Source organism: Lingula anatina, chromosome 6, assembly GCF_051362555.1.
Source record: "Lingula anatina isolate TDL-2025a chromosome 6, LinAna3.0, whole genome shotgun sequence".
Classification (NCBI taxonomy): domain Eukaryota; kingdom Metazoa; phylum Brachiopoda; class Lingulata; order Lingulida; family Lingulidae; genus Lingula; species Lingula anatina.
The window spans coordinates 16,049,993-16,070,865 of record NC_141772.1 but is presented as its reverse complement, the minus strand read 5'-3'; the positions used below and the strand labels follow the sequence as shown (position 1 = coordinate 16,070,865).

The following is a 20,873-nucleotide window of genomic DNA, read 5'->3' as shown; positions in this document are numbered from 1 at the left end:
CGAGTTGTCCTGAAGTAACATCAACCTGCGTACGCGATGGCTGACATTCATCGCTTCCAAACTGTAATCAAATCGTAAACAAGAGCATGATAGAAAGTAGCTCACGCAGTGACTGCACTGCTATAAGCTGTGCACAAAATTTATTAATTTGGCTGTTATCTGGTTGGCGATGCCAACCCTAGTCTATGAGAAATTTTCTGCTGTTATGGTGAATGAATAATTATTTTGCATGTGTTTATGAATTCCATTACTGATCAAAAATATTAGCAGTGACAATTTTTTTGAAGAAAAGAATGAGGCAAAGCGCGAACTATTCGCAAACATTTTTAAAGCCTTCGTTTGTGTGAAAATGAAAAAGTCGCCCTATGTAAATTCAAAACTGTCCAATTGCCAAATGAATCTAATTGAGAATTTTAGACTCTTTTTTACCCAGAGGACCTCCGGGCACAGGCACTGACAATTGAGAACATAGAGGAGTATCGATAGTAATATCGAATCATGACACTATTTATCCTTTCCTTGACTGCCTTGTCCCAAAACTAAATATCCCTTTCCGTTTATATACATGTAAGTAGCTGCATGGGCCATAGACACTCCAACCTGTACATTTCCTTTATGGAGAGGAGAGGTTGAAATATTCATAGACATAGGGAAAGAAAATAAGAAGAATACAGGCATGTTTGTCCAGAACGATTGGAGTTGTTTAGCAATTAGGTCTAAGTAAAAAAAAATAGAATAGAAAATAAAAAATAAAGAACGAAAGCAGTTATGAAACTTTTCTTAGAAGCCCCGCTCTGTACTAAAAACTTTAATTTTTAAACAAGACGAACGATTACATGAAGTTGGTATCGGGCACTGAACATGCAATTTCGGATATTAATTCTAAAGTGTTATTAATTATCCACAGTTGGCGGCCAGCGAAATCAGTTTCTTATCTGTTGAGGTCGAAAGAGTTTCCGATAAACGCATCCAATAATACAGACACTGGCGTACAATGATATTTACTAAATCCTAACACCCGTGAGGATGCATGCTTCTGTGCACGTAGAGAATGTCGAAGTATTGCTTATCATGGATTGCGTGCCATCGGACACGCTATGAATATTGATTTGTAATCAATCATAGCGTTGGAAATACATTCCTATTGAGCTACGTCAAACTTTTGATAAAACATATTAAGATGTTAGTTGTGACAGTCACTCAACGACACAATTTACTTTAGTCCGGCTGTGCCTTTCCAATCAACATTTTACGATATTTAACAGAGAAAAAGTAGAGACAAAGTTGTCCTTCTGGCTGTAAAGTACAAGTGCAAATTGCAGTAGCAATAACAGACAATTAAATGTAGTAATCGAAAAGTGTACCTGGTCTAAAGTGACAAATTCTATCAATTTTTCTTCCAAACTGAGTTCCATTCAAATGAAGATTGACATACCATTTTGCCATACATTTGGGTGAACAAGATAAAGATTTAGAATTGTGTTAGTTGTGAAAGTCAGTCAACGACACAAACTAGGGGAGACCGGGACTAGTTGCTGATCGGGATTGCAGCACACCAAACACATTCTAACGCTCAGCCCGGTATAAGTATAAGTAGGGGAGACCGGCACCAGTTGCACTCGGGGTCCAACAAGTGCGGTCTCCCCTATTTTTACCGGGCTGAGCGTTAGAATGTGTTTGGTGTGCTGCAATCCTGATCAGCAATTAGCTCTAAAGTATGCCTTTGAAAGGGCAGTTTATTTTTCATTTGAGTCAAAAGTTCAAATAAAGATACATGTGCGTTTACATACAGACAAGTGATTCCTGTGTCGTAGCTACAAAAAGTTTGCACTGATAAATGGGAAGCATGGGAAGCAACGTACATGTATAATAGTGGAAGGGGAAAGCGACGGGAGGGGGCCCGGTTGACATTTAACCCACCAGGTCACTGCGATTATGACTGATGCCAAGTTTAAAAGAGTGATGGTCGTGTCCTCATATATAACCTCTTGGCAAAATCGATTCAAAACCCAAGTGCCAAAATCATATGGCATGCAGCATGAGTTTATAAAGTAATATTATGACCTGCTTTTAACAACTGAGCAATAACTTCAAAGGGGCGAAATGGCGGGGGCGGGGGCAAGTCACCCTTGCCCCTCCGATTTCTTCATCTGCGTAATGTAATTTTATTGAAATCGTCGACGTTTTTTTTATTATTTTCACGTACAAAATGGCATGATAATCATACAGGTGCAGGATAGCTGCAAGTCAAAATTGGTGCCACCAGCTGACCTGATAGCGTGCTCACTGCATTTACCCTATTCACCGAGTATAAGGTTCATAAGAATTGGATTGTGATAGAGAAGGAGGTTGCATATTTACTGCAATAATTGAATTAGTAGGACAAGTAGTTAAATGATTATTCTAGGCCACTCCCTGGCATAGGTTATTTTACACACTGACTCCTTTGGAAACAGGACAATTTCACGGAATAGAAATAAAGAGGCAATTTTCCAACCCATGTTAATGATGTATATGCAGCAAAAAAATTAGATGCATTCCATACTTTGGAGCTCCATGTAAGACACCGTAATTTCACAATTTTGTTAGATAAAAAAACGTTTTGCAGTTTATTGTAGCACGCAGCTCAAGGGCAACAACATCGAGAAAGTTAACGGTACAAGTAATTCACTGAGCCCTGCTCATTCCAGTCGGCAATAAAAGCAGAACCAGATGCATATAGGGGCCTACGCGTGTCCTTTACTTCCCCAATATTGTAACCCCTCCACGTAACGCAGAGCCCATTATCAAAAAGTATGTATAACCTGAGAAAGGATACGTAACGTTATGCACGTACGCTCCGGTCTGATTAATAGATTCTTAACAAAAAAGGTTATAAAAGGAGAAATATCTCCCAGGGAGCCCAGAGTGAATACGCTGTGATGTAATTTAAGAATGGTTAATGGCATGACTTCAGACCGATGGATTTAGTGAAAAATGAGAAATGAACATAACTCATTGTTATATATATCCATTAACGGAAAAAAGTATTCTTTGAATAAAACCTATGCACGGGTAGCGGTGTTCGGTATTTTTGCCAGCTGAACGGTGGAGTCATGGGGCCTTTTGTATCTTTTTATGTCGTCTTATTGCATCGTTGATTATTCATAATAATCTGATATCTACAGAGTGCTACAAGAAATTCTAGGCCCCATTCAGTTTAGATGATCTGATTAGTGACTGCTCCGCCAACTAAATATAGTCTGTTCGTTGTCTGAAAGAAAAACGTAAAAGGTGACTATGTGCTCCGTTTTTTCTTGATGGGAATATCGCGTTCCTTATGAATGTATGAACCCTGTTTCAAAACGCAAAAATAGAATAAATAAATAAATAAATAAATAAATAAATAAATAAATAAATAAATAAATAAGGGGAAACAACGCACAGAAATTAAAAGGAGTTGTTTTAACAGTCGCTATTTTTTTTATTTCCAAGTGTGTAAAAAGGCAGAAGTCCGCGTGATTGTGTGTGTGAGTGTATGTCACCCAAATGACAAAGTTTTACGCACCACGGAGCAGCGATAAATTGTGTAGAGAAAGCAGACAAAATGTCTATAAGTTTTTACAGCTGCAGAATTAATATGGCCCCTAATTACTGTGTGTGAAACCGTTTGGAGTCGCATTTTGAAAGTATAACCGTCACTAGTTCAGCTGTGCTTCGAAACGTTTAAACAGAACGACTTTTTATTAGGACGAGAACACATTATAAGATTGAATCCCATCCCATCAGAGGAACGCGAGTTAAACTTTACACCACACCTCAGTGACCTGACTTAACCTATTTTTTCATTCATTGTTATTACAAGGTAGCTACTTCTGTCCCTTCAATGAGGCCATTTACACAGGATAGTTCACTTGTTATATATGTTCTTTATTCTCCTTCCTAGCTAAGTCTGCTTAGTGCGGAACAAGTTGAACCGGCCTGTCTGTGTAGCTCACACCTAGACGCAAAGAAGAAGGATACACGGGGCCTTTCCGTCTTGTTGCTCGAGGTAGGCGAACAGTGTTTTATGTGGCTTATTACAGTAGACTTAACAAAGGAATTTACACAGCATAACGACAAATTTTAAAACGTAGGGGGATTAAGAGGCTACTTAGCTGAGATATCATTGAAAGGGGATCTTTATGAAGAGAAAACTGAATCGTGTTGTGGTATACGAGAAATGCACCGTGGCACAACATACATGTATACAACGACATGCCTCAGCGATAAATATAGTCACCCAATTCAAATGTACAAAAACGACATGCACGCACGTACACATAACAAAATAGCTTGCGCAGACACAACTACTCTTACACACACACACACACACACACACACACACACACACACACTGTCAATACAAATAGCATCATTAGTAGAGTTCAAGTATCCGACGACCGGCACTTCAAATCATAACTGCACGTGCATTTCTTTTATAAGAGGGGCACTCCTCTCTTCTGTCTGCAACCGTGTCTGTGCGTTCAAGCGACTTACACTGACTACTCACGGGTGTATTGCGATGTAATATCGAACTACATGTTTATAATGTTTTAAATATCATACTTGCGGTGTCTGTTCATATTGCGGTTAATGTGAAGCAAGCTTCATTATTAACATTGCGCCCCGTTGTTAAATGAGGAAAATTAGTTTTTAGTGCATAAATGTCCAATTTCGAAAGTGAGGTGGGGGTAGTGATTTTGTAGAGACGAAACACTGACGACTTTAACTTGTAACTTCATACACGGTTGACAATACAATACATTTTCGCAATATTTTTCTCTTTATTTTAGAATAATGCCCGGAGAACAATTGGTATGCGTGTGGCAAGCCGCCTATGCTTTGAACCAAGGTTCAAAATCGCTTCTCCGGGAGAATTTAAAGAAAATCACTGCCGAGTTTGCCATTCTTGAGTCGACGCATTATTCCGAACACAAGTTTGATGAGACCTTTCAAGGGGACTCCATCTCCTTCGACACCTATAAAACTTTTGTTTGTAAATCACTACTGAACGAGGGGGTTCCCATAGGCGTACTTTTCAACGACATAGAGAGAGCATGCTGGCAATTGTCCAAGAAGGCATATAAAAGTAAGTTAGAAGAATCTGATCTTTTTTGTCTCTGGCAAATCGTGAACCGCTTGTCCGACCAGGGTAGCTATCCTCCAGTTGTTTGTCAGGATGAAAGTCAGTGGCTCTGCGAAAAAGTCGCGTCTGAACTCAACAAGAACTGGAAAACCATACAGTGTGATTTCAAGACCACGGGGTCTACGTTCCAGGAGGTCGTGGATACGTTGGAAAGAGTTTTCTTTCACGTGGCTCCTCTGGCTTCTGTTCATATGTGTATCAAACACATACATGAATGGTTGGTTGAAGAGGTCATGAAATCTGGGTGGATCAACAAGCGTTCGAAAAACTGCTCTGGAATAGGAAACTGGACAAACTGGTCCAAGATATGGCTCATCCTGAAACCCGATCGTCTCGAATTTTACGAAAAACCACCGGTTGAAAAAGGGAGGAGCTTCAAGAAGGGTCAGATTTTGATTGATAAGAACTTGATGATGGAAACTGTGCCCGATTACCGAAGCTTCTTCAAGAAGCTGTCTGGATGCTTTATGATTACAGATGATTCGGCAATTTACGAGTTTGGGGAAACCGACGGAGAAGGTCCCGACTGGTTTCATTGCCTTGAAGAAGTGATGGACAGTTACAAAATCAACATTACCCCAGTGCAAAAGATGCTGAAGGAACGGCAACGCAGGCGAGAGGTGGCGAAGAATACTAGCCCCGTATCTGCGTCCGATATTGACATTGACATACGGGCAGATGTGCTTGAAGCTACAACAAAAGATATGGTAAACGGCCAGGTTAACCCGACTGTAAAAGATCAACCACTTTCAAGGCGCACGGGGTGGCAATTCGCTAAAAAGAATTACGAAGTCCCAGAACACGTGCTAAAGAAGGGTGAAGATAAGCTTAAAGCCGTGTTCATGAAAGTGGATACCAATGGAAATGGGTGGATCGATCCCACAGAGTTTTCCACTTTCCTCAAAGGTCTTGGTCTTACCCTGACAGAGAAAGAAATCAACTTGGTCTACAATACTATAGACAAGGACAGAAATGGGCGAATTTCTTTCCAGGAGTTTGAAGAGTATTTTATGAGGAATGTGTTAGACGAGCAAGAGACGGGTGAACGAACAGCTGCTCTAAGAGCTGCTTTCATGGAGGCCGACCGTGACGGTTCTGGAACACTTGATTTCAAAGAATTCACGGAATACTACTGGGAAAAGAAGAGGAACGCCCGACTTGACAAACTGATGGCTGGGTTCAGCAAGTTGAATAAAAAAGACGGTGATACAATTACATTTGCAGATTTCGAAAATTTGTTTGCACAGTCTGGAGTGAACATGGAACCACCAGCGAGTTCAGGAACACAGTCACCAAAAGTGGACGTCATCGACCTCCTGGATAAGGAACTTAAAGAAGAATATGACGAGGCAGCCGCCGGAGAATTGGAAGAATACATTCGTGATAGATGGGAAAAGTTTGCAAGTTTCCGCCGACTTGGTGCATCTGGCGAAGCCGTGATGACCGGAAAGGACAACATGGTTGCGGATATCGTTCCCGGGGAATACAGCCTCAAAGACATCGCACTGTTCAGTGATCTGCCCCCAATCGTTCCCAAGTACACAGCTGTCAAAGGTGTTCGCTGGGTTTCTAGCGGTGTGCCTGGGAAATCGGGAGAGCTACTTTTCCCCGACGATTTCAACTACGTCATTGCCGTCGATTTGGCTACAAATGAGCGACTGCGGTACTATGGATGCAGTTTTGCCGATGCACAGCAGGTGAAGGTGTCTCTGTTGTACAGGCATGGGATCCAAGACTTCACGTACGAGAACCAGTATCTAGAAGACTACGTTGAAGACCGCGGTCCTGGGATAGAGGTACACCAGTTTTCCCATCTGGACTGCCCCTTGCACGAAGATGCCGGAGTTTTCGTCATAGGCAAGTTTGCGGGGGAGGATGAAATCCACTTAACTGCCTTTGAGGTTCCAGTTCGTCATACAGTGTACGCCCCAGCGGGAACCATCCACTCCAATGACTACCTGAAAGGAACCTGGAGGACCATGCTGTCAGATGAAGCAGAGATCGACCACGTGTACCTCATGAAGAAAAAAGAGAATGGAGAAATGGAAAACTTTAAATTTCGTTTTGAATGATCACCCTGGAGAGTGGAAATGTTAGCCCAATAATGCGCTATACCTTTTCAAGTATATGCCTTAAAGCGGTAAATGGGTCATAGGCTCTATTCCCATAGATTTTAGATCGATCTATCCCCGCGGGGAGTCTCACTAGATTACTTTCAGATAATCCGACTTAAATGTCCGTCCCGCCTACTACAAGCTGTAAGGGGGTATTAACTTTCGTGTCCGCCCGGCTGACAGCTATTTAGCGTGAACCCCCAGGGAGTTAGGTCGATCTAAAGTAGGTCGATCTAATCTATGGAAATGGGGTGATAGATAGAGGTTCAATAACACTTTTTGTCATGTATTTTGTATATAACGCTTGTTCTTATGAGGCATATTTGGGGAAAAATAGAGGTAAATAGTGAAAACACCTTTCTGCGAAAGAACTTGAAAATATGCATGACGATGCACTTAGGTGGAAAATCATTGGAAGATCACAAATCAAAGACATGCACCTTGGTGGCAAATATTTTGAAAATACTCAATTTAAGAATTTATTTGGTTCATTTTTTTTTTTCAGAAAGACACTTCTTACACCCCATTTCCATAGATTAGATCGACCTACTTTAGATCGACCTAGCTCCCTGGGGGTTCACGCTAAATAGCTGTCAGCCGGGCGGACACCAAAGTTAATTACCCTCTTACAGCTTGTAGTAGGCGGGACGGACATTTAAGTCGGATTATCTGAAAGTAATCTAGTGAGACTCCCCGCGGGGATAGATCGCTCTAAAATCTATGGGAATAGAGCCTTAGACTATGTTTATAATTTCGGTCTTTGCGCTTCAAGGAAATGACATACTGTAAAGCACATAAAAACATTGTTCATAGTATCTGTTTTGTTAAGGAAATACCTATACGAAAATTCACAAATATTTTTTCCGTTTTTAACCCTTTCCTTTGGTATATCAATTGAAGTCAGCAGTTTTGTTAGGGTCATTTACTATAGTAAAGTGATTACTGAATTCCGATTGTTTGCCGCAACGCTGTCCTTGGTGACAGGAGTCATTTATGGTCAGAGTTTGCATACATTGACTATAATGTTTTATTAGTGATGTGTGTAGCTGCACTTGTCTCTGACATATGTTGGCTTTCTTGTTTAAGTGGAGAATGCACTGCTTAATGCAAGCATTAGAGGCATAGGGGTCGCTTAGATGTTGCACTTAAGATGTGAAAACCGGTTTTTAGATAAGCAGGGCATAAAATATTGCCTTAAATGTGGTGAAATGACTAACAAGTTGTGACACCACAAGGTATCAAATTTACAATCTGAGCACTCCTTTTTTCTTTCATTGTAATTTCATGTTGTTTTCATTCCTTTTGACACAAAGAGGTACTATTTGGGCACCTCTAAAGTATTTACGTGCAGCTAACAGGGCCGCAGCCTGAGCAAAATGCCGGGGGGGGGGGCAGTAAGCGGACACGAGGGGGCGAAGCCCCTGATGGGGGAGGGGGTGTCCCCCTACCAGTGTGGAAAATTCTAAATCCCAGGGGGGGGCAGCTGTCCCCCTGCCCCCCCGGAGGCTACGGCCCTGGCTAATCATATATACCTGTGCATAAGAAGGTTATTTGACAAAGCATATATTCTACCGTACTATTTAGTAATAATCAGAGAACATTTTCTCTCAAAAAGAGTTAACAAAGGCACTTGCAGAACAAAATTATCAATATGCAATTAAAAGAAATTACTGCCACTGTATACAGACGGAACAATAGTACATAAAATGGGGCGTCTTCGAACATGCATGTTAACAGTTCAAGGAAATAAAAACTATAGTTATGTCATGATTTTAGTTTTGCGCCTTAATCTTCGCTTTGCTGTTGCATGTAACTCTTATATTTTCCATTAAATGATTATTTCTAAACACAGTTTCAAATATAAAACAGAGTCAACAAAACGTAGCTTTTTATAGTCATTTCCAATAAAATCAAAGTCGCATGATGAAGGCATTGTGTTTTTTTTTAAATCAAATAAACTACCGGTTATCGTAAAAGCAAGGCAGAAAAGAAACATCAGTAAATGTCGTAATAATCAGTTAACCGGATCTCGAAGCTGGTTGGTGCAGAAACCAGAGTACACATACGGACTGAACCGACTCTTCAGTGTCACCGGTTGGCCGAACCCTCTGCCTTTACGCGATTTCCAGCTGGATTTGGGCCTGTAAGCGTTCGGGGATGGAGTCTCAAACTCTGGAAGAAAATGTTCGAAATGTGTGAAGTTTTGTTTTTCTCTTATCCAGAAGTTTATGATTAAAATATTTGATTTACGTTATAGATGAATCCGTCCTCAATTTCCAGAAAAATAAGATATTTGGGCAATTACATTTGTAGGTCTGCAGTGTTTGGAACATGTGCATGCACATCAGCAACATATACAAAGCATGCGACAAGAGTTTTAATTTAACACGTCTTACTCTTATTAAATTGATGCCTCTTTGTCATGCTGTAACGGGGTCCGTCGTCCTTGACCTTTGGAGAGTAAGCTGCTGGACCGGGGCTCACCTTGCCTAAAAGAGAAGTCAGACATATTTGTCTCTTAAGGCGTTTAAATAACCTTATTATAAAATTATGTTGTCATGTCATCATTTCGCATTTTGATACAGAGACAGCAAAAATGCCACACGGTAAAATTCATTTTTGGATTCAAAACAAGGGTCTTCGTCTCTTTTGCAGTCCTGTTAGCAAGACTAAAACAACGACCACAAAAACTTTTGTACCGGGTACAAGCAAAACATGGTATTAAGGGCTCCCAATGTATCATAAATTATTTCGACACTAAGTACCTCTGTATTTCACAGCTTTGATTAATTACTATAAATGTTATATCAGTATTGAGAACGAGGCTACTGTGAGGAGTATGACGTATGAAAAGTAAGAGTACTCACTACAGGGAGGTTCAAATCTCTGGGCCATGGTGTACCCTGGTGCTTTCTTCGCGTCAGGTTTGTGGAGGAGCTTAATACTATAATGTGCTGGGCCTGGCACTTGGTCTGAAATCAAGGTGCAAAATAATTTCGATATTCTAAACGTCATGTCCGTTGCATATACATGTAGGGTATTTATTTTTCGTTCATCCATAATTTTTACTTGTTTATTTTTTTTTTTTAAACTTTACTTGCCCGAAAGTGTTGTTTGTTTTAAACTTCAATAATGATGAAAAAATGGGGAAATGAAAACACATAGTTTGCTAATTTTGAGGGGGAATAGTCAAAAAGATTTATTTTTTTCATTTCACACTGAAAACGAGCTGTTCCATCCCACATCTCTCTCTCTCTCTCTCTCAAATAAAACAATCGTGACATACTTACGTTTAGGAGACTTGGCTCTTTCTCTCACAGAAAATGCTGGGGCCTTGTACTCTGTATACTTGAGATTTGGGTCGTAACTACCTGGTCCTGGGGCAAATAGTTCATCTGGAAAAAATCACAGTAAAAATTCACATTGTCAACAAAGTTCCTGATTCATTGAACATATATGTATAACAGTAGTATGATAACAATAACTAGACACCGTAATTTTTTAAGTGGTTTATTGTGAAAAGCGTGTCACTATACAAGAGAATTAAAATAAAAATGTGGTTAAAATCACGTACTGTGAGTGATTAAAGTCAAACAGCATTATAATGATTTTTTAAAAATTTTCATGCTTTCTGTACATGAATATTCAAATGCAGTAATTTTGAAATTCATTCCCACACCGTCGTGAAAACTTACACGGAAGAAAACAGTTCCCGCTTGTTCTCTTGGCGCAAGTGTAGGCAGGGCTACGTTTCAGGTTGGTGTCCGTCAAAGAATAGTGAGCGGGGCTCGGATGCGGTGCCTCTGTTTTGAAAAGAAGGAAACACATGACAATCTCTGATGAAAAACTTATTTTTTGCCTTTATTGGTCATGGTCAATGCAATAATCAGGCGACTCTCAAAGCTGAATATAAGTGTATGATCTAAACCTGCAATGACTATATAATACTGCAGTCTGCAGGTCAGCATGTGATTCACCTAAAACTGTGCTGTATTGAAAATAAAATTAGATAAGAAATGCTTCTTTTATCATCTGTTGTTGTGACCAGTTAATTTAGATGAGAACAGGCACTGGGCGTGTGCGTTTTAACAAGTATACAGGTACGCATTAAAAAAAAAAAACAGTGTACAGGTTAAAGTTCCCCAAACTGAAATCAGTTTTAACATAGAATGGGCTTATTTTTATATATTCTGCTATACTATAGCCAATGATCAGAAGGATTAAAGATCACACTTGATAACCACTTCTCAGCAAATATCTTTAAACATTTTTCTTGAAATGATACTTTTCGACTTGAGTATTCCCTTCACCCCATATCATAAATACCCACCTTTTATTTCAAACCACCGGTAGGCCAGTGTTTTGGCTGTGGGAGATTGACAGATTATATTTGGTAGTGTGTACATATTTGGTGCTGGCCCATCATCCACTGAAACGGGAAATAAAAAAAAACATAACTAGAAAACACTCCGAGAGCGCAGACCTCCGTCAAGGCAGCAAGTCTCAACCCAATGCCGTTTCACCCCTAAATTTTCATTCTATAATGATTTAGTTTTTTTTATTTTTGATTACTGATTATTGATTGATTATTGATTGATTACTGATCCGGATCACCACCAAAAACTAATCATCTCTTCCTTGGCCAACTTCTGCCAGTTCCTGAAAATTTCATCAAAATCGGTCCATAACTTGTTTTTTTTATTTCTGATTATTGATTATTGATTGATTATTGATCCAGATCACCACCAAAAACTAATCACTTCTAAGTTAACCCATATCTGACCTACCCTGAAAATTCCACGAAAATTCATCCATAACTTATGTTGATGACAAACAGACGGACAGACAGACAGACAGACAGACAAACAAACAGGGGTGAAAACATAACCTCCTTGGCGGAGGTAATAATAGTAATAACTAGAAGAGCACTCCGAGAGCGCAGACCTCCGCCAAGGCAGCGATTTTTTTATTACTACTGATTATTGATTGATTATTGGTCCGGATCACCACCAAAAACTAATCATATTCCTTGGCCCACTTCTGACAGTTCCTGAAAATTTCATCAAAATCGGTTCATCAGTTTTTGAGTTATGTTGATGACAAACAGACAAACAGGGGTGAAAACATGACCTCCTTGGCGGAGGTAATGACGGCTTTCCTGGGATTACCTTCTCTGGTCTTGGGTCGTCCTGTGATGGAAATGGCGACCGTCTCTCCCACAGTGGTGCCGAGGTCGTAGGCGTTAGGGGCGGGGTTGTCCGTCGTGCTGGTGGCTGAAAATTTAATTTCACTAAACGTAATCTAGTTTAATTAAAATTAATTAATTTAATTTGAATTACATTTGTGTTTGACAGTTTAATTTGAAATTTTAAAGTATTGTTTCTAACGTTTTTTTTTTTTTTTTTTTTTTTTTTTTTTTTTTTTTTTTTTGCAATCTGCCCTTGGAAGTGGGATAGAGATCAGAGGAAGACAACAATAGGACAATTATATAGCGGTTAATAATGAATAACCATATCGTATTATAATTTCCAGTGTGTATGTAAAAGGGATTTATTTATATCTAATCAATTTTTAGCGAAACTTCATTTTAGTGTCATTGAGAATAGTCCACTCTCCTATCTATAATGTAAATGTGGGGCGGGGGGGGGGGGAGATGTGAGAGATAGTATACTAACGTGCGGGCGTGTAGGATCAGTTTTACCACGATATTTTCTTCATTTCTTTGTTTTAACGGTATGTAATATTGGGCTAATTAAGAAGAGGGTGGGAGTAGTTTAAGTTTGCTACTATCTACTGTCAACACGCTAACAATGGAAATGAAAGGACCACACACAACCCTTTACTACTTCCCAGTAAACAGTATGCGTCAACAGTAAAGAAGTTGCAAAGTATATAACGAAGCATTTTCAAGCGTGAGTGTACGCCGGACTTAAGGTAAAAACTCACCTTCTTTCCACTGTTTAGGCGACGGTAACCGTTGAGCTAGTGAGTAAGCTGGACCCCGATATTCATCACTGACCGTGTATTCAGCAGGGCCTAGGGAATAGGAGGAGGATAGCTTATTATGTTCTCGTGCAACACATTGGTAAGGCCCCCTTTTTACCTATAGCTAAAAATCAATTACTGAACAAGTGGTTACTTCATGTTACACGCGTTTTTCCACGTAAATTGAGATTCTATGATTCACGAGAATGTACTCCACTATCATAAAACAGCATCCCCGTTCTCATTTTTTTTTATTCCACCGTTAATAAATTGCATTTCCTAACATTAGATATTATATGGCGTCCAATCTTGACACTCACCGGGTCCTTCTTCAGTCTTGTCTTTCCTACTGCACCCGAATGACTTCTCCGGCCCACGACCCCAGTATTTGGAGCTAGGGCGGTATCCGGGCCCTGGGTTGTTGACACCTAGAAAAATAAAGGAGACCCAATTATTATTATTTTTAGTTAAATTTAGAAAAAAGTTTTCCTGTCAATTTTGGAAGACTCAACCTAATTCATCTGTATAATGATGAAAAACATGATGATGAAAAAATATAGAAAAATGAATCTATATATTCCAATCAATTGAGTTGTTCCCTTGGCTGGCGACTGTACTCTGACCACAAGTATACTGGTGGTGTGTTACAAAATTATTGAATCACTCATATTTTAACATTGTGTGCTACTTAAAAAGCCCCTGATATCATAGGGTAGTTACCATGGTTACACTACAAAGCAGACCAATCACGTACCGTGTGTGTCGACGGGCTGCACTAATCTGTTGGGTGGTTCTCCGGGGACGGCGACAGGGGCGCGGACACTGTACCTGGGACCCATAGTCCCGCAGTTGTAATACTGGCTGTTGTACCGGGATGGCCCGATGCTGTCGTTAATGTGGGCATCACCTAAAATAGTTACGATGGGGTATAGATCGCAAGAGAGAGAGAAAGAGAGAAAGAGAGAGAGAAGTTCATTCGACACACTACTATTTAAATAAATCAAATTAAATAAATCAGTAGACCTTCAATTTATATAAAATTTTGAATTCAATATAGGATTTTGAATATACTCTTATAATTTCGACTTTCATACCAGTAAATTCTCTATATAAGATTTTGATAAAAGGAGTAAAAAGATAAGCAGCAACAGATAATTTCTGATAAGAAATAAAAAGGTGAGAAGGGCAATTTACTTCTTATATCGTATATGCACATCCTTCCTTTGTTTTTCTGTGATATAAATTTATCTCTCCACTCCATGTCCGTGCTGGTGTCGTAGTCGGCGGGGCCGGGACATTTCTTGGCTGGAACGTCAGCATAATCATTTGAATTCAGTTGAGACAAAATTAAAAACTGGACCGTACTGCTAAAATAAGACATGCCATGCAATACCTAATGTTTTCATCTTAATGCTGGATATAGAAATGATACTATCAACAAAAACCTATATAGTGCAAAAAAAAAAAAAAACTTGGCAAATGATCTGGAATTCGTTACCTCTTACAGCACTGTAAAACGATGATTTTGCTTAATTAGTCATACATGGATTATAATTTGATAATGATATAAAACAGAAAAGACCAAGTCTGACACAGTTTCCCCTCGTGCAATTCAGTAGTCCTTATTTATTCTATCCCACGGTATTTTCAAGCTGTGGGCAGATACTCATTTATTCTAAGCGCGAGTGGTTTTTCTATTGTTTGGCTCTCAGGTCACTTCCAACAAACCTTTCGGTGGGCGTGTCCTTCCTACTATCAATACCTGAGGCGCTGTTGTTTTGGTCAGATCGTCTTTGGGGTAATAATCAGACGGCGACGGATTGCAGTCGCCTGGAAAATAGCAAATGGCGTTTAACATCGGAGCACATGGTAGAAACGCATGAAAAAGGTGTAGAATTATTTTTTGTTTAATAAACAAACATTGTTTATGAAACAAACAACATGTAGCTAATGGCCAAGATATGCATATGAAATTAATAGTTCAACATTAAAAAATTTTAATTTGTAATCTTAAAAAAAGGGATAATATAAACCGACTTAAAAGTAAAAGATACAGCTTTGATAACTACTTGCCTAGTGATGTAAGAGGTTTTTCTCCAGGCGGAACAATGTAGGAACCCATAGCTGTTCTTCGTCCTAATATATACATATATGATTCAAATATCTGTATTAAATCATCGGGCAACAAGAATGATTAGATTTCAAGTTTAAATAAGAAAAAATGTTGCAGTAGATTTGTTATAGCAGTTTTTTCACTCTGCGCATTTCTTTCATCGCTTATTAGCATAAATTTCGGATTTTGCATGAAATTTAAAAATTTAACAATTGGGGGGGATAAAACATTTATTTCTCAACCTTTTTATGATACATACATATGGGTGCAATTTATATAGCATTAATTCAGTACAACAGCGTGAATACGCGTGGTTGGAGTAAAAAAAAAAAAACATCTGGCAATACATGTACTTACGTGGGAGCAGACGTCGCTCCTTCATATCTTCAAAACGTTCTTTTAAAGTGATAATCTTATCTAATTTTTTACTTCCATCTTGTGATCCTGACGCCTTATGTGCTGCGCCAGCAATCACTGTGTCGTCCCTCTCATCTTCAGCTATCGAATTCATTTTGCTGGTATCTTAAAAGAACAACATTTCACAAAAGGGAAAAAAGACTCTCCCTCATCGGCTTACTGGTGCACACATTGTTGTGTAGTTGCCGTTGCTATCGGAGAGATGGACATGGCTGTTACGTCATTTCACTCTGTGACGTCATAGAGGACCTTGTGACGCCATTTACTCATTGTTGACTTCTTATTGTTCTGCTCATGGGGCGGCGTCATAAATGTTTAAAATTGTCAACGTCTATAGTAAATAGTCAATATTCATTGGATATGTTTATGTCCCGATCATCTGAAACACGAAAAGAAATAAAGAAAAAAATATGAGAGCGAGGTATTTTTTGGACATAGAATGCGCGTTAGGCCTTTACCGACAAAATACTGGCAACTTCAGCTGTTTTTCTTTTCTCTCCTTTTATTACCCCATATATTCAAAAACTTTATAGCAAACTACATGTATGAAACCTGTTTTTGAGTACTTAAAGTACATGTATAACTTTACCGCCATAAGTGGGTTTCTTATATTTCATTTAGACTCACCGTCTCTACGTCCATATATAAACTGAGACCAAGACTACAGACTTCTACGACTAATAAAAATAAAAACGGGTTTATGGATAGATATTATGTGAGCAGCTTTGGACACGGTATACATTGGCGATGAAGGTAAAAGTACTGAAATCTACAGGAAAATCTACGGGGAAATTAATATTTTGCTGAATAAAATTCCACCGCTCATATTGTATGTGTTCCTCTAAGTTCGTCGCAACTCATGAAGCTTTACTGGTGATATTTCTGTGTTAAGTTCACCTGTTCAACAGCTGACTCTGAATGGCTGAAGTATAGTCATTTATCGACAGATTAATATTGTACGATGTTCAAAAGATATTTAACAAAAGCAGTTACAGAATTGAAAGAATGAAAATTTTGAAGGTAAACAATAATGATGATAAGAAGAACTTAAGTAAAATAATCAAGGTAAAATATAAAAGAAGCCTTCTGAATGAACTAAGAAATACAGTAAATATATACTAGCATACAATTATAAAAGAGATCAAATGAAATTACGAACAACATACTTTCTTTACAAACTTACAAACCATTCAAACAGTTGACTCTAAAAACGTTTCCCTACAACAATAATATCTAAACAGCAATAACAAACAGTATATTAGGCTGCCTTGCTGGCAACTCATTTAACTTATGATCCACCACGTGAAAATCAACAGCTCGCACAGAGGCCGCCACTAAAGCAGAAGGATGGGGTAAATGAGACAGGAGAGGAAATAGGAGACAAGCCCCTTGCCGATAAAAGCATGTATTATCGGTACCCTCTGACATCAGGATCCCTTTAATTATAATACAAAATCACATTGCCTTTAGACATTTTAGTAATAGACTTTTAGCGCACCCTGTGGTCAGAGAGTATATTATCGGCATCATTAAGCAAATAGACAAAATAAACAAGACAGACAGGTCAGATATATGATGATACAGTATATTGGAGTAGGTCAGTTTAGAGAACTGGAATGCTCGTTGACGGAGGAGGAATTCGTGAAAGTACGATGTGGGATAAAATGCGTGGATGCACGGAAGCGTGGTCGATGGGGCTACGTCAGATGCTAATTGCGTGTTTGATAGGTATGTATAAGCTGACAAATTGGTCATGTTACGTATTTTTAACCTGTAAAATGTTTTTATATACATGTAGTCAAGTTTTGCAAACTGTTTGTTCTAAGGGCATGATCAAAATTTATTGGAATACATGTACCAATTGAAATAAGCTGTGCCATAGTCCCAAAGATCTACATGTAAGTTATGTAGGCCTATGCGATAATTTCAATAGCCACTTAAATTAACAAAATCACACATCTGTTGCATATAAGAACAAAACCAGCGGCATTTCAGGAACGGCACTGGTAGAGCCTGTGACGTCACAAACTGAACACGTTTTGCTTAACTGCACATTTGAAGATCCCACCATTTGCAACTTCAAGTTCGACCGGAATCACAGTCAGGCTGAGTGGATACGGCACCGAGGGGAAACTCCGAGTGCTAGGACAGGGCCCGATGGTGATCACACGACTGGAGGTAACCAATAGCAAATGTACATGCAGAAATACTTAAGGTAGAGCACTGACCATTATGTTTCACCGAATATTAATTTTAGCTCACACATTCGTACATTGGTGACTCTGCTATAAATTCAAACATTTGTGACTCAGCTATTTTTATATTTTCAAGCATATTTAGAATCCGATAAAACGTACTTACAAGCATTATTATTATTATTATTATTATTATTATTATTATTATCTGAAGCCATGAATGGATCTCATGGAACAACCCTACCTTCTGGCAATTCGGCTGGTCAAACTCCCTTCTATGCGTCTACCGTTTAGTAACATACGTACCCCTTCTCACTTAGGAGACCCATATTAAGATAATTGATGTTGGGGTATTTCAATGGTTAAGCTAGATAGATCACTAGTCTACTACTCATATCCCCGATTTACACAATGCACTGTTGCCTAGTTGTTACGTTATATTAAAAATTAAAAATTGCGGTACCCTAGTAGCAATGTATGAACAATGTAATTGCGGTTGGGGTGTCACTTTTTTGGTAGGGGAGTATAGTATCTATGTATTTATTAACCTGACATGTGAATGTGTAAGTATATAAATCATCCGGCTTCATGGGCCTAGAATTCACCAAGTTTTTTTTACATCTATCAAAAAATTCAAATTCAATAGTTTTTATCTCCACTGTATAGTACACACCATTTTTACTTATTTATCTATTCATTGATCCATTTATTAATATGTTTATTTCTTTATTTGGGCATTTACTCATCCATCGATTTAATATATTAACTTTTTTTTTTCAGATGGATACTACATGTATATGGAGGCGAGTAGGGTCCTTCCAGACTCACAGGCCAGACTTCAGTTTCCACCAATGCCTAGATCCACGACTACGCGCTGCTTGTACTTTTGGTATCACCTTCTTTCTTATCATGGTGACACTGGGGGATTACTGAAGATTATAGGTCGTGGAAGCAATGGTTCTACCATCCGTATATGGTCAATATCAGGTAGTGTGTGTGTGTGTGTGCGTGTGTGTATTTACTATAGAAATACAGCAAGAGTTTTTGCATGTCAATCGACACTCCGGTTGCTTAGGGCAAAAAAATGGCCAAATCGTGACACGGCGGATAAAAGCACCAAATTTTGCATGTGGGTACCTTTTGACATACTTAATCAAATTAGAGCCGTAGCCCACGGAAAAAAAATTACCGTTTGGCCAAAAAATCCAAAATGGCCGCCAATTTGTGAAATTTTGTAGAAATATATACATACTTTTGTTGATTTTTATCAAATAAAGTATTTTCTCAGTGTTTTCCACATCCTTATTACCCATATTATGCATGTATGTCAGATGAAAAACGAGTGTCCTTGGACTTTTTGAAAATCCAAGATGGCCGCCGTATGGCATAGGAATACTAGAACATGTACAAGGGTTTTCAACTAATGCCAACTAGGAAGATGCATTGCCCACTATCTAATTAATTTTGTTTCTGAGTGCCTTATTACAGAAATAATATATTTTGGTAAGTAACTAACCTTTATTCTCAAGCATTTCGAGAAAAATCCAAGATGGTCGCCATATCAAAGAAACACTATAGTATACACATAGGGCTTCTTCTGCCATGGAGATATAATATTAATTGATAAATTAGGCTTGTTTCTGAGTATTTTACACATCTTTTTAATCCACATAATATATATGTGATGAGAATGTTATGTGTATCCTTTTTGAAACAAAACAAAATGGCTGTCAATAGCCATAGAAGGTGGGGTTAAGTTAATACCTGCGAGAGATAGGCCTCAATATAAAATGAAGCTAAATTCAGTTGTTTTTCTTTTTGTTATTATTATTATTATTATTATTATTATTATTATCCCATGATACATGTCTGTTAGGTAAGTAATGTCCATATTTGATCATTTTGGGGAAATCCAAGATGGCCTTCTTTTCCCCATAGGAAAACTGGTGCATTGGATTTTATAGGCACTTCTACGGCAAATCAGGGTCATTATGATATTTTGTCAAAATACTTAACGGTACACACTTGTAATCCACCAGATAGATAACTCAAAGTCCAAAAAGAATGTGAAATACCAAGAAACAAAAATCATTTTATAATGAACCCAATGTCTCTCTGGCACTAGTTGACTGTACTATTCCTATTGTGAATTGCAGCAATCTTGAATTTTCTCAAATACGCTAGATGCACACTTGCTACACCCCAGATTTATATAGAGTAAGGTTAATAAGGATGTCAACGTGTTTGAACATCAAACGGCTTTATTTCATGTTGGAATCAATGTCTGAACTGTTCCATTAATTGACACCTCTGTGCATTTGAATGATATATTCCTATCGCAACTGGCAGCTATCCTCGGTTTTCTCCGAATAGTACCCAAGGATACATACACTTTCTACACACACACAAAGTCTTTCATAAGGATAAATAGGATATGAAAGGGAAAACGTTTAAAAACAATCAAAAGTTAACTACATTTAAATTGTACTCAGTGTATCTCTGGCATTATTTGATTATGTGTACGAATATTCTAATGACAAAAGGCAGATATCTTGAATTTTTTCAGAATACCCAAAGATACACACATGCTACAGACGAGGTTTACATCATAGGGGTAATAATAAATGGAAAGAAAAATGTAGATTATTTTTAAAACAAACCCATGGTAATGTAATTGTATAATGAACCACATGCCGCAATTGAAACCCACCCATTAGTATTCCTATGTCAAATTGTAGCTATTTTGGATTTTCTCAGAATATCCATGGATGCACACTTTTTCCCCACCAGATATATATCATAGGAGTAATAAGGATGGGCAAAACTTAATAAGCAAACACAATTTCACCCTGGTAGTAGATGAAAAGCCATGGATGTGCAGT

The 20,873-nt window shown here is 38.5% G+C and overlaps 2 protein-coding genes and 1 long non-coding RNA gene across 3 annotated transcripts in view; 1 reads left to right on the top strand and 2 right to left on the bottom strand.

Moving 5' to 3' along the window:
- LOC147761246 (uncharacterized) overlaps positions 1-20,873 on the bottom strand; it is a 381,866-nt gene that overhangs the window by 349,831 nt on the left and 11,162 nt on the right. The gene's annotated exons all lie outside the window — the stretch shown is intronic.
- Positions 3,773-9,051, top strand: LOC106154884 (uncharacterized). Its single transcript, XM_087015724.1, has 3 exons — positions 3,773-4,030; positions 4,815-7,322; positions 7,540-9,051. The coding sequence occupies exon 2, from the start codon at positions 4,819-4,821 to the stop codon at positions 7,237-7,239; it is 2,421 nt and encodes an 806-aa protein (XP_086871850.1). The 5' UTR covers positions 3,773-4,030; positions 4,815-4,818; the 3' UTR covers positions 7,240-7,322; positions 7,540-9,051.
- On the bottom strand, positions 9,285-15,930 carry LOC106158568 (uncharacterized). Its single transcript, XM_013534620.2, has 14 exons — positions 15,737-15,930; positions 15,340-15,402; positions 14,995-15,096; positions 14,461-14,571; positions 14,021-14,173; positions 13,587-13,694; positions 13,228-13,317; positions 12,450-12,554; positions 11,612-11,710; positions 10,977-11,084; positions 10,572-10,676; positions 10,149-10,253; positions 9,678-9,770; positions 9,285-9,453 (listed from the first exon to the last, which is right to left on the bottom strand). The coding sequence occupies exons 1-14, from the start codon at positions 15,888-15,890 to the stop codon at positions 9,296-9,298; spliced, it is 1,554 nt and encodes a 517-aa protein (XP_013390074.2). The 5' UTR covers positions 15,891-15,930; the 3' UTR covers positions 9,285-9,295.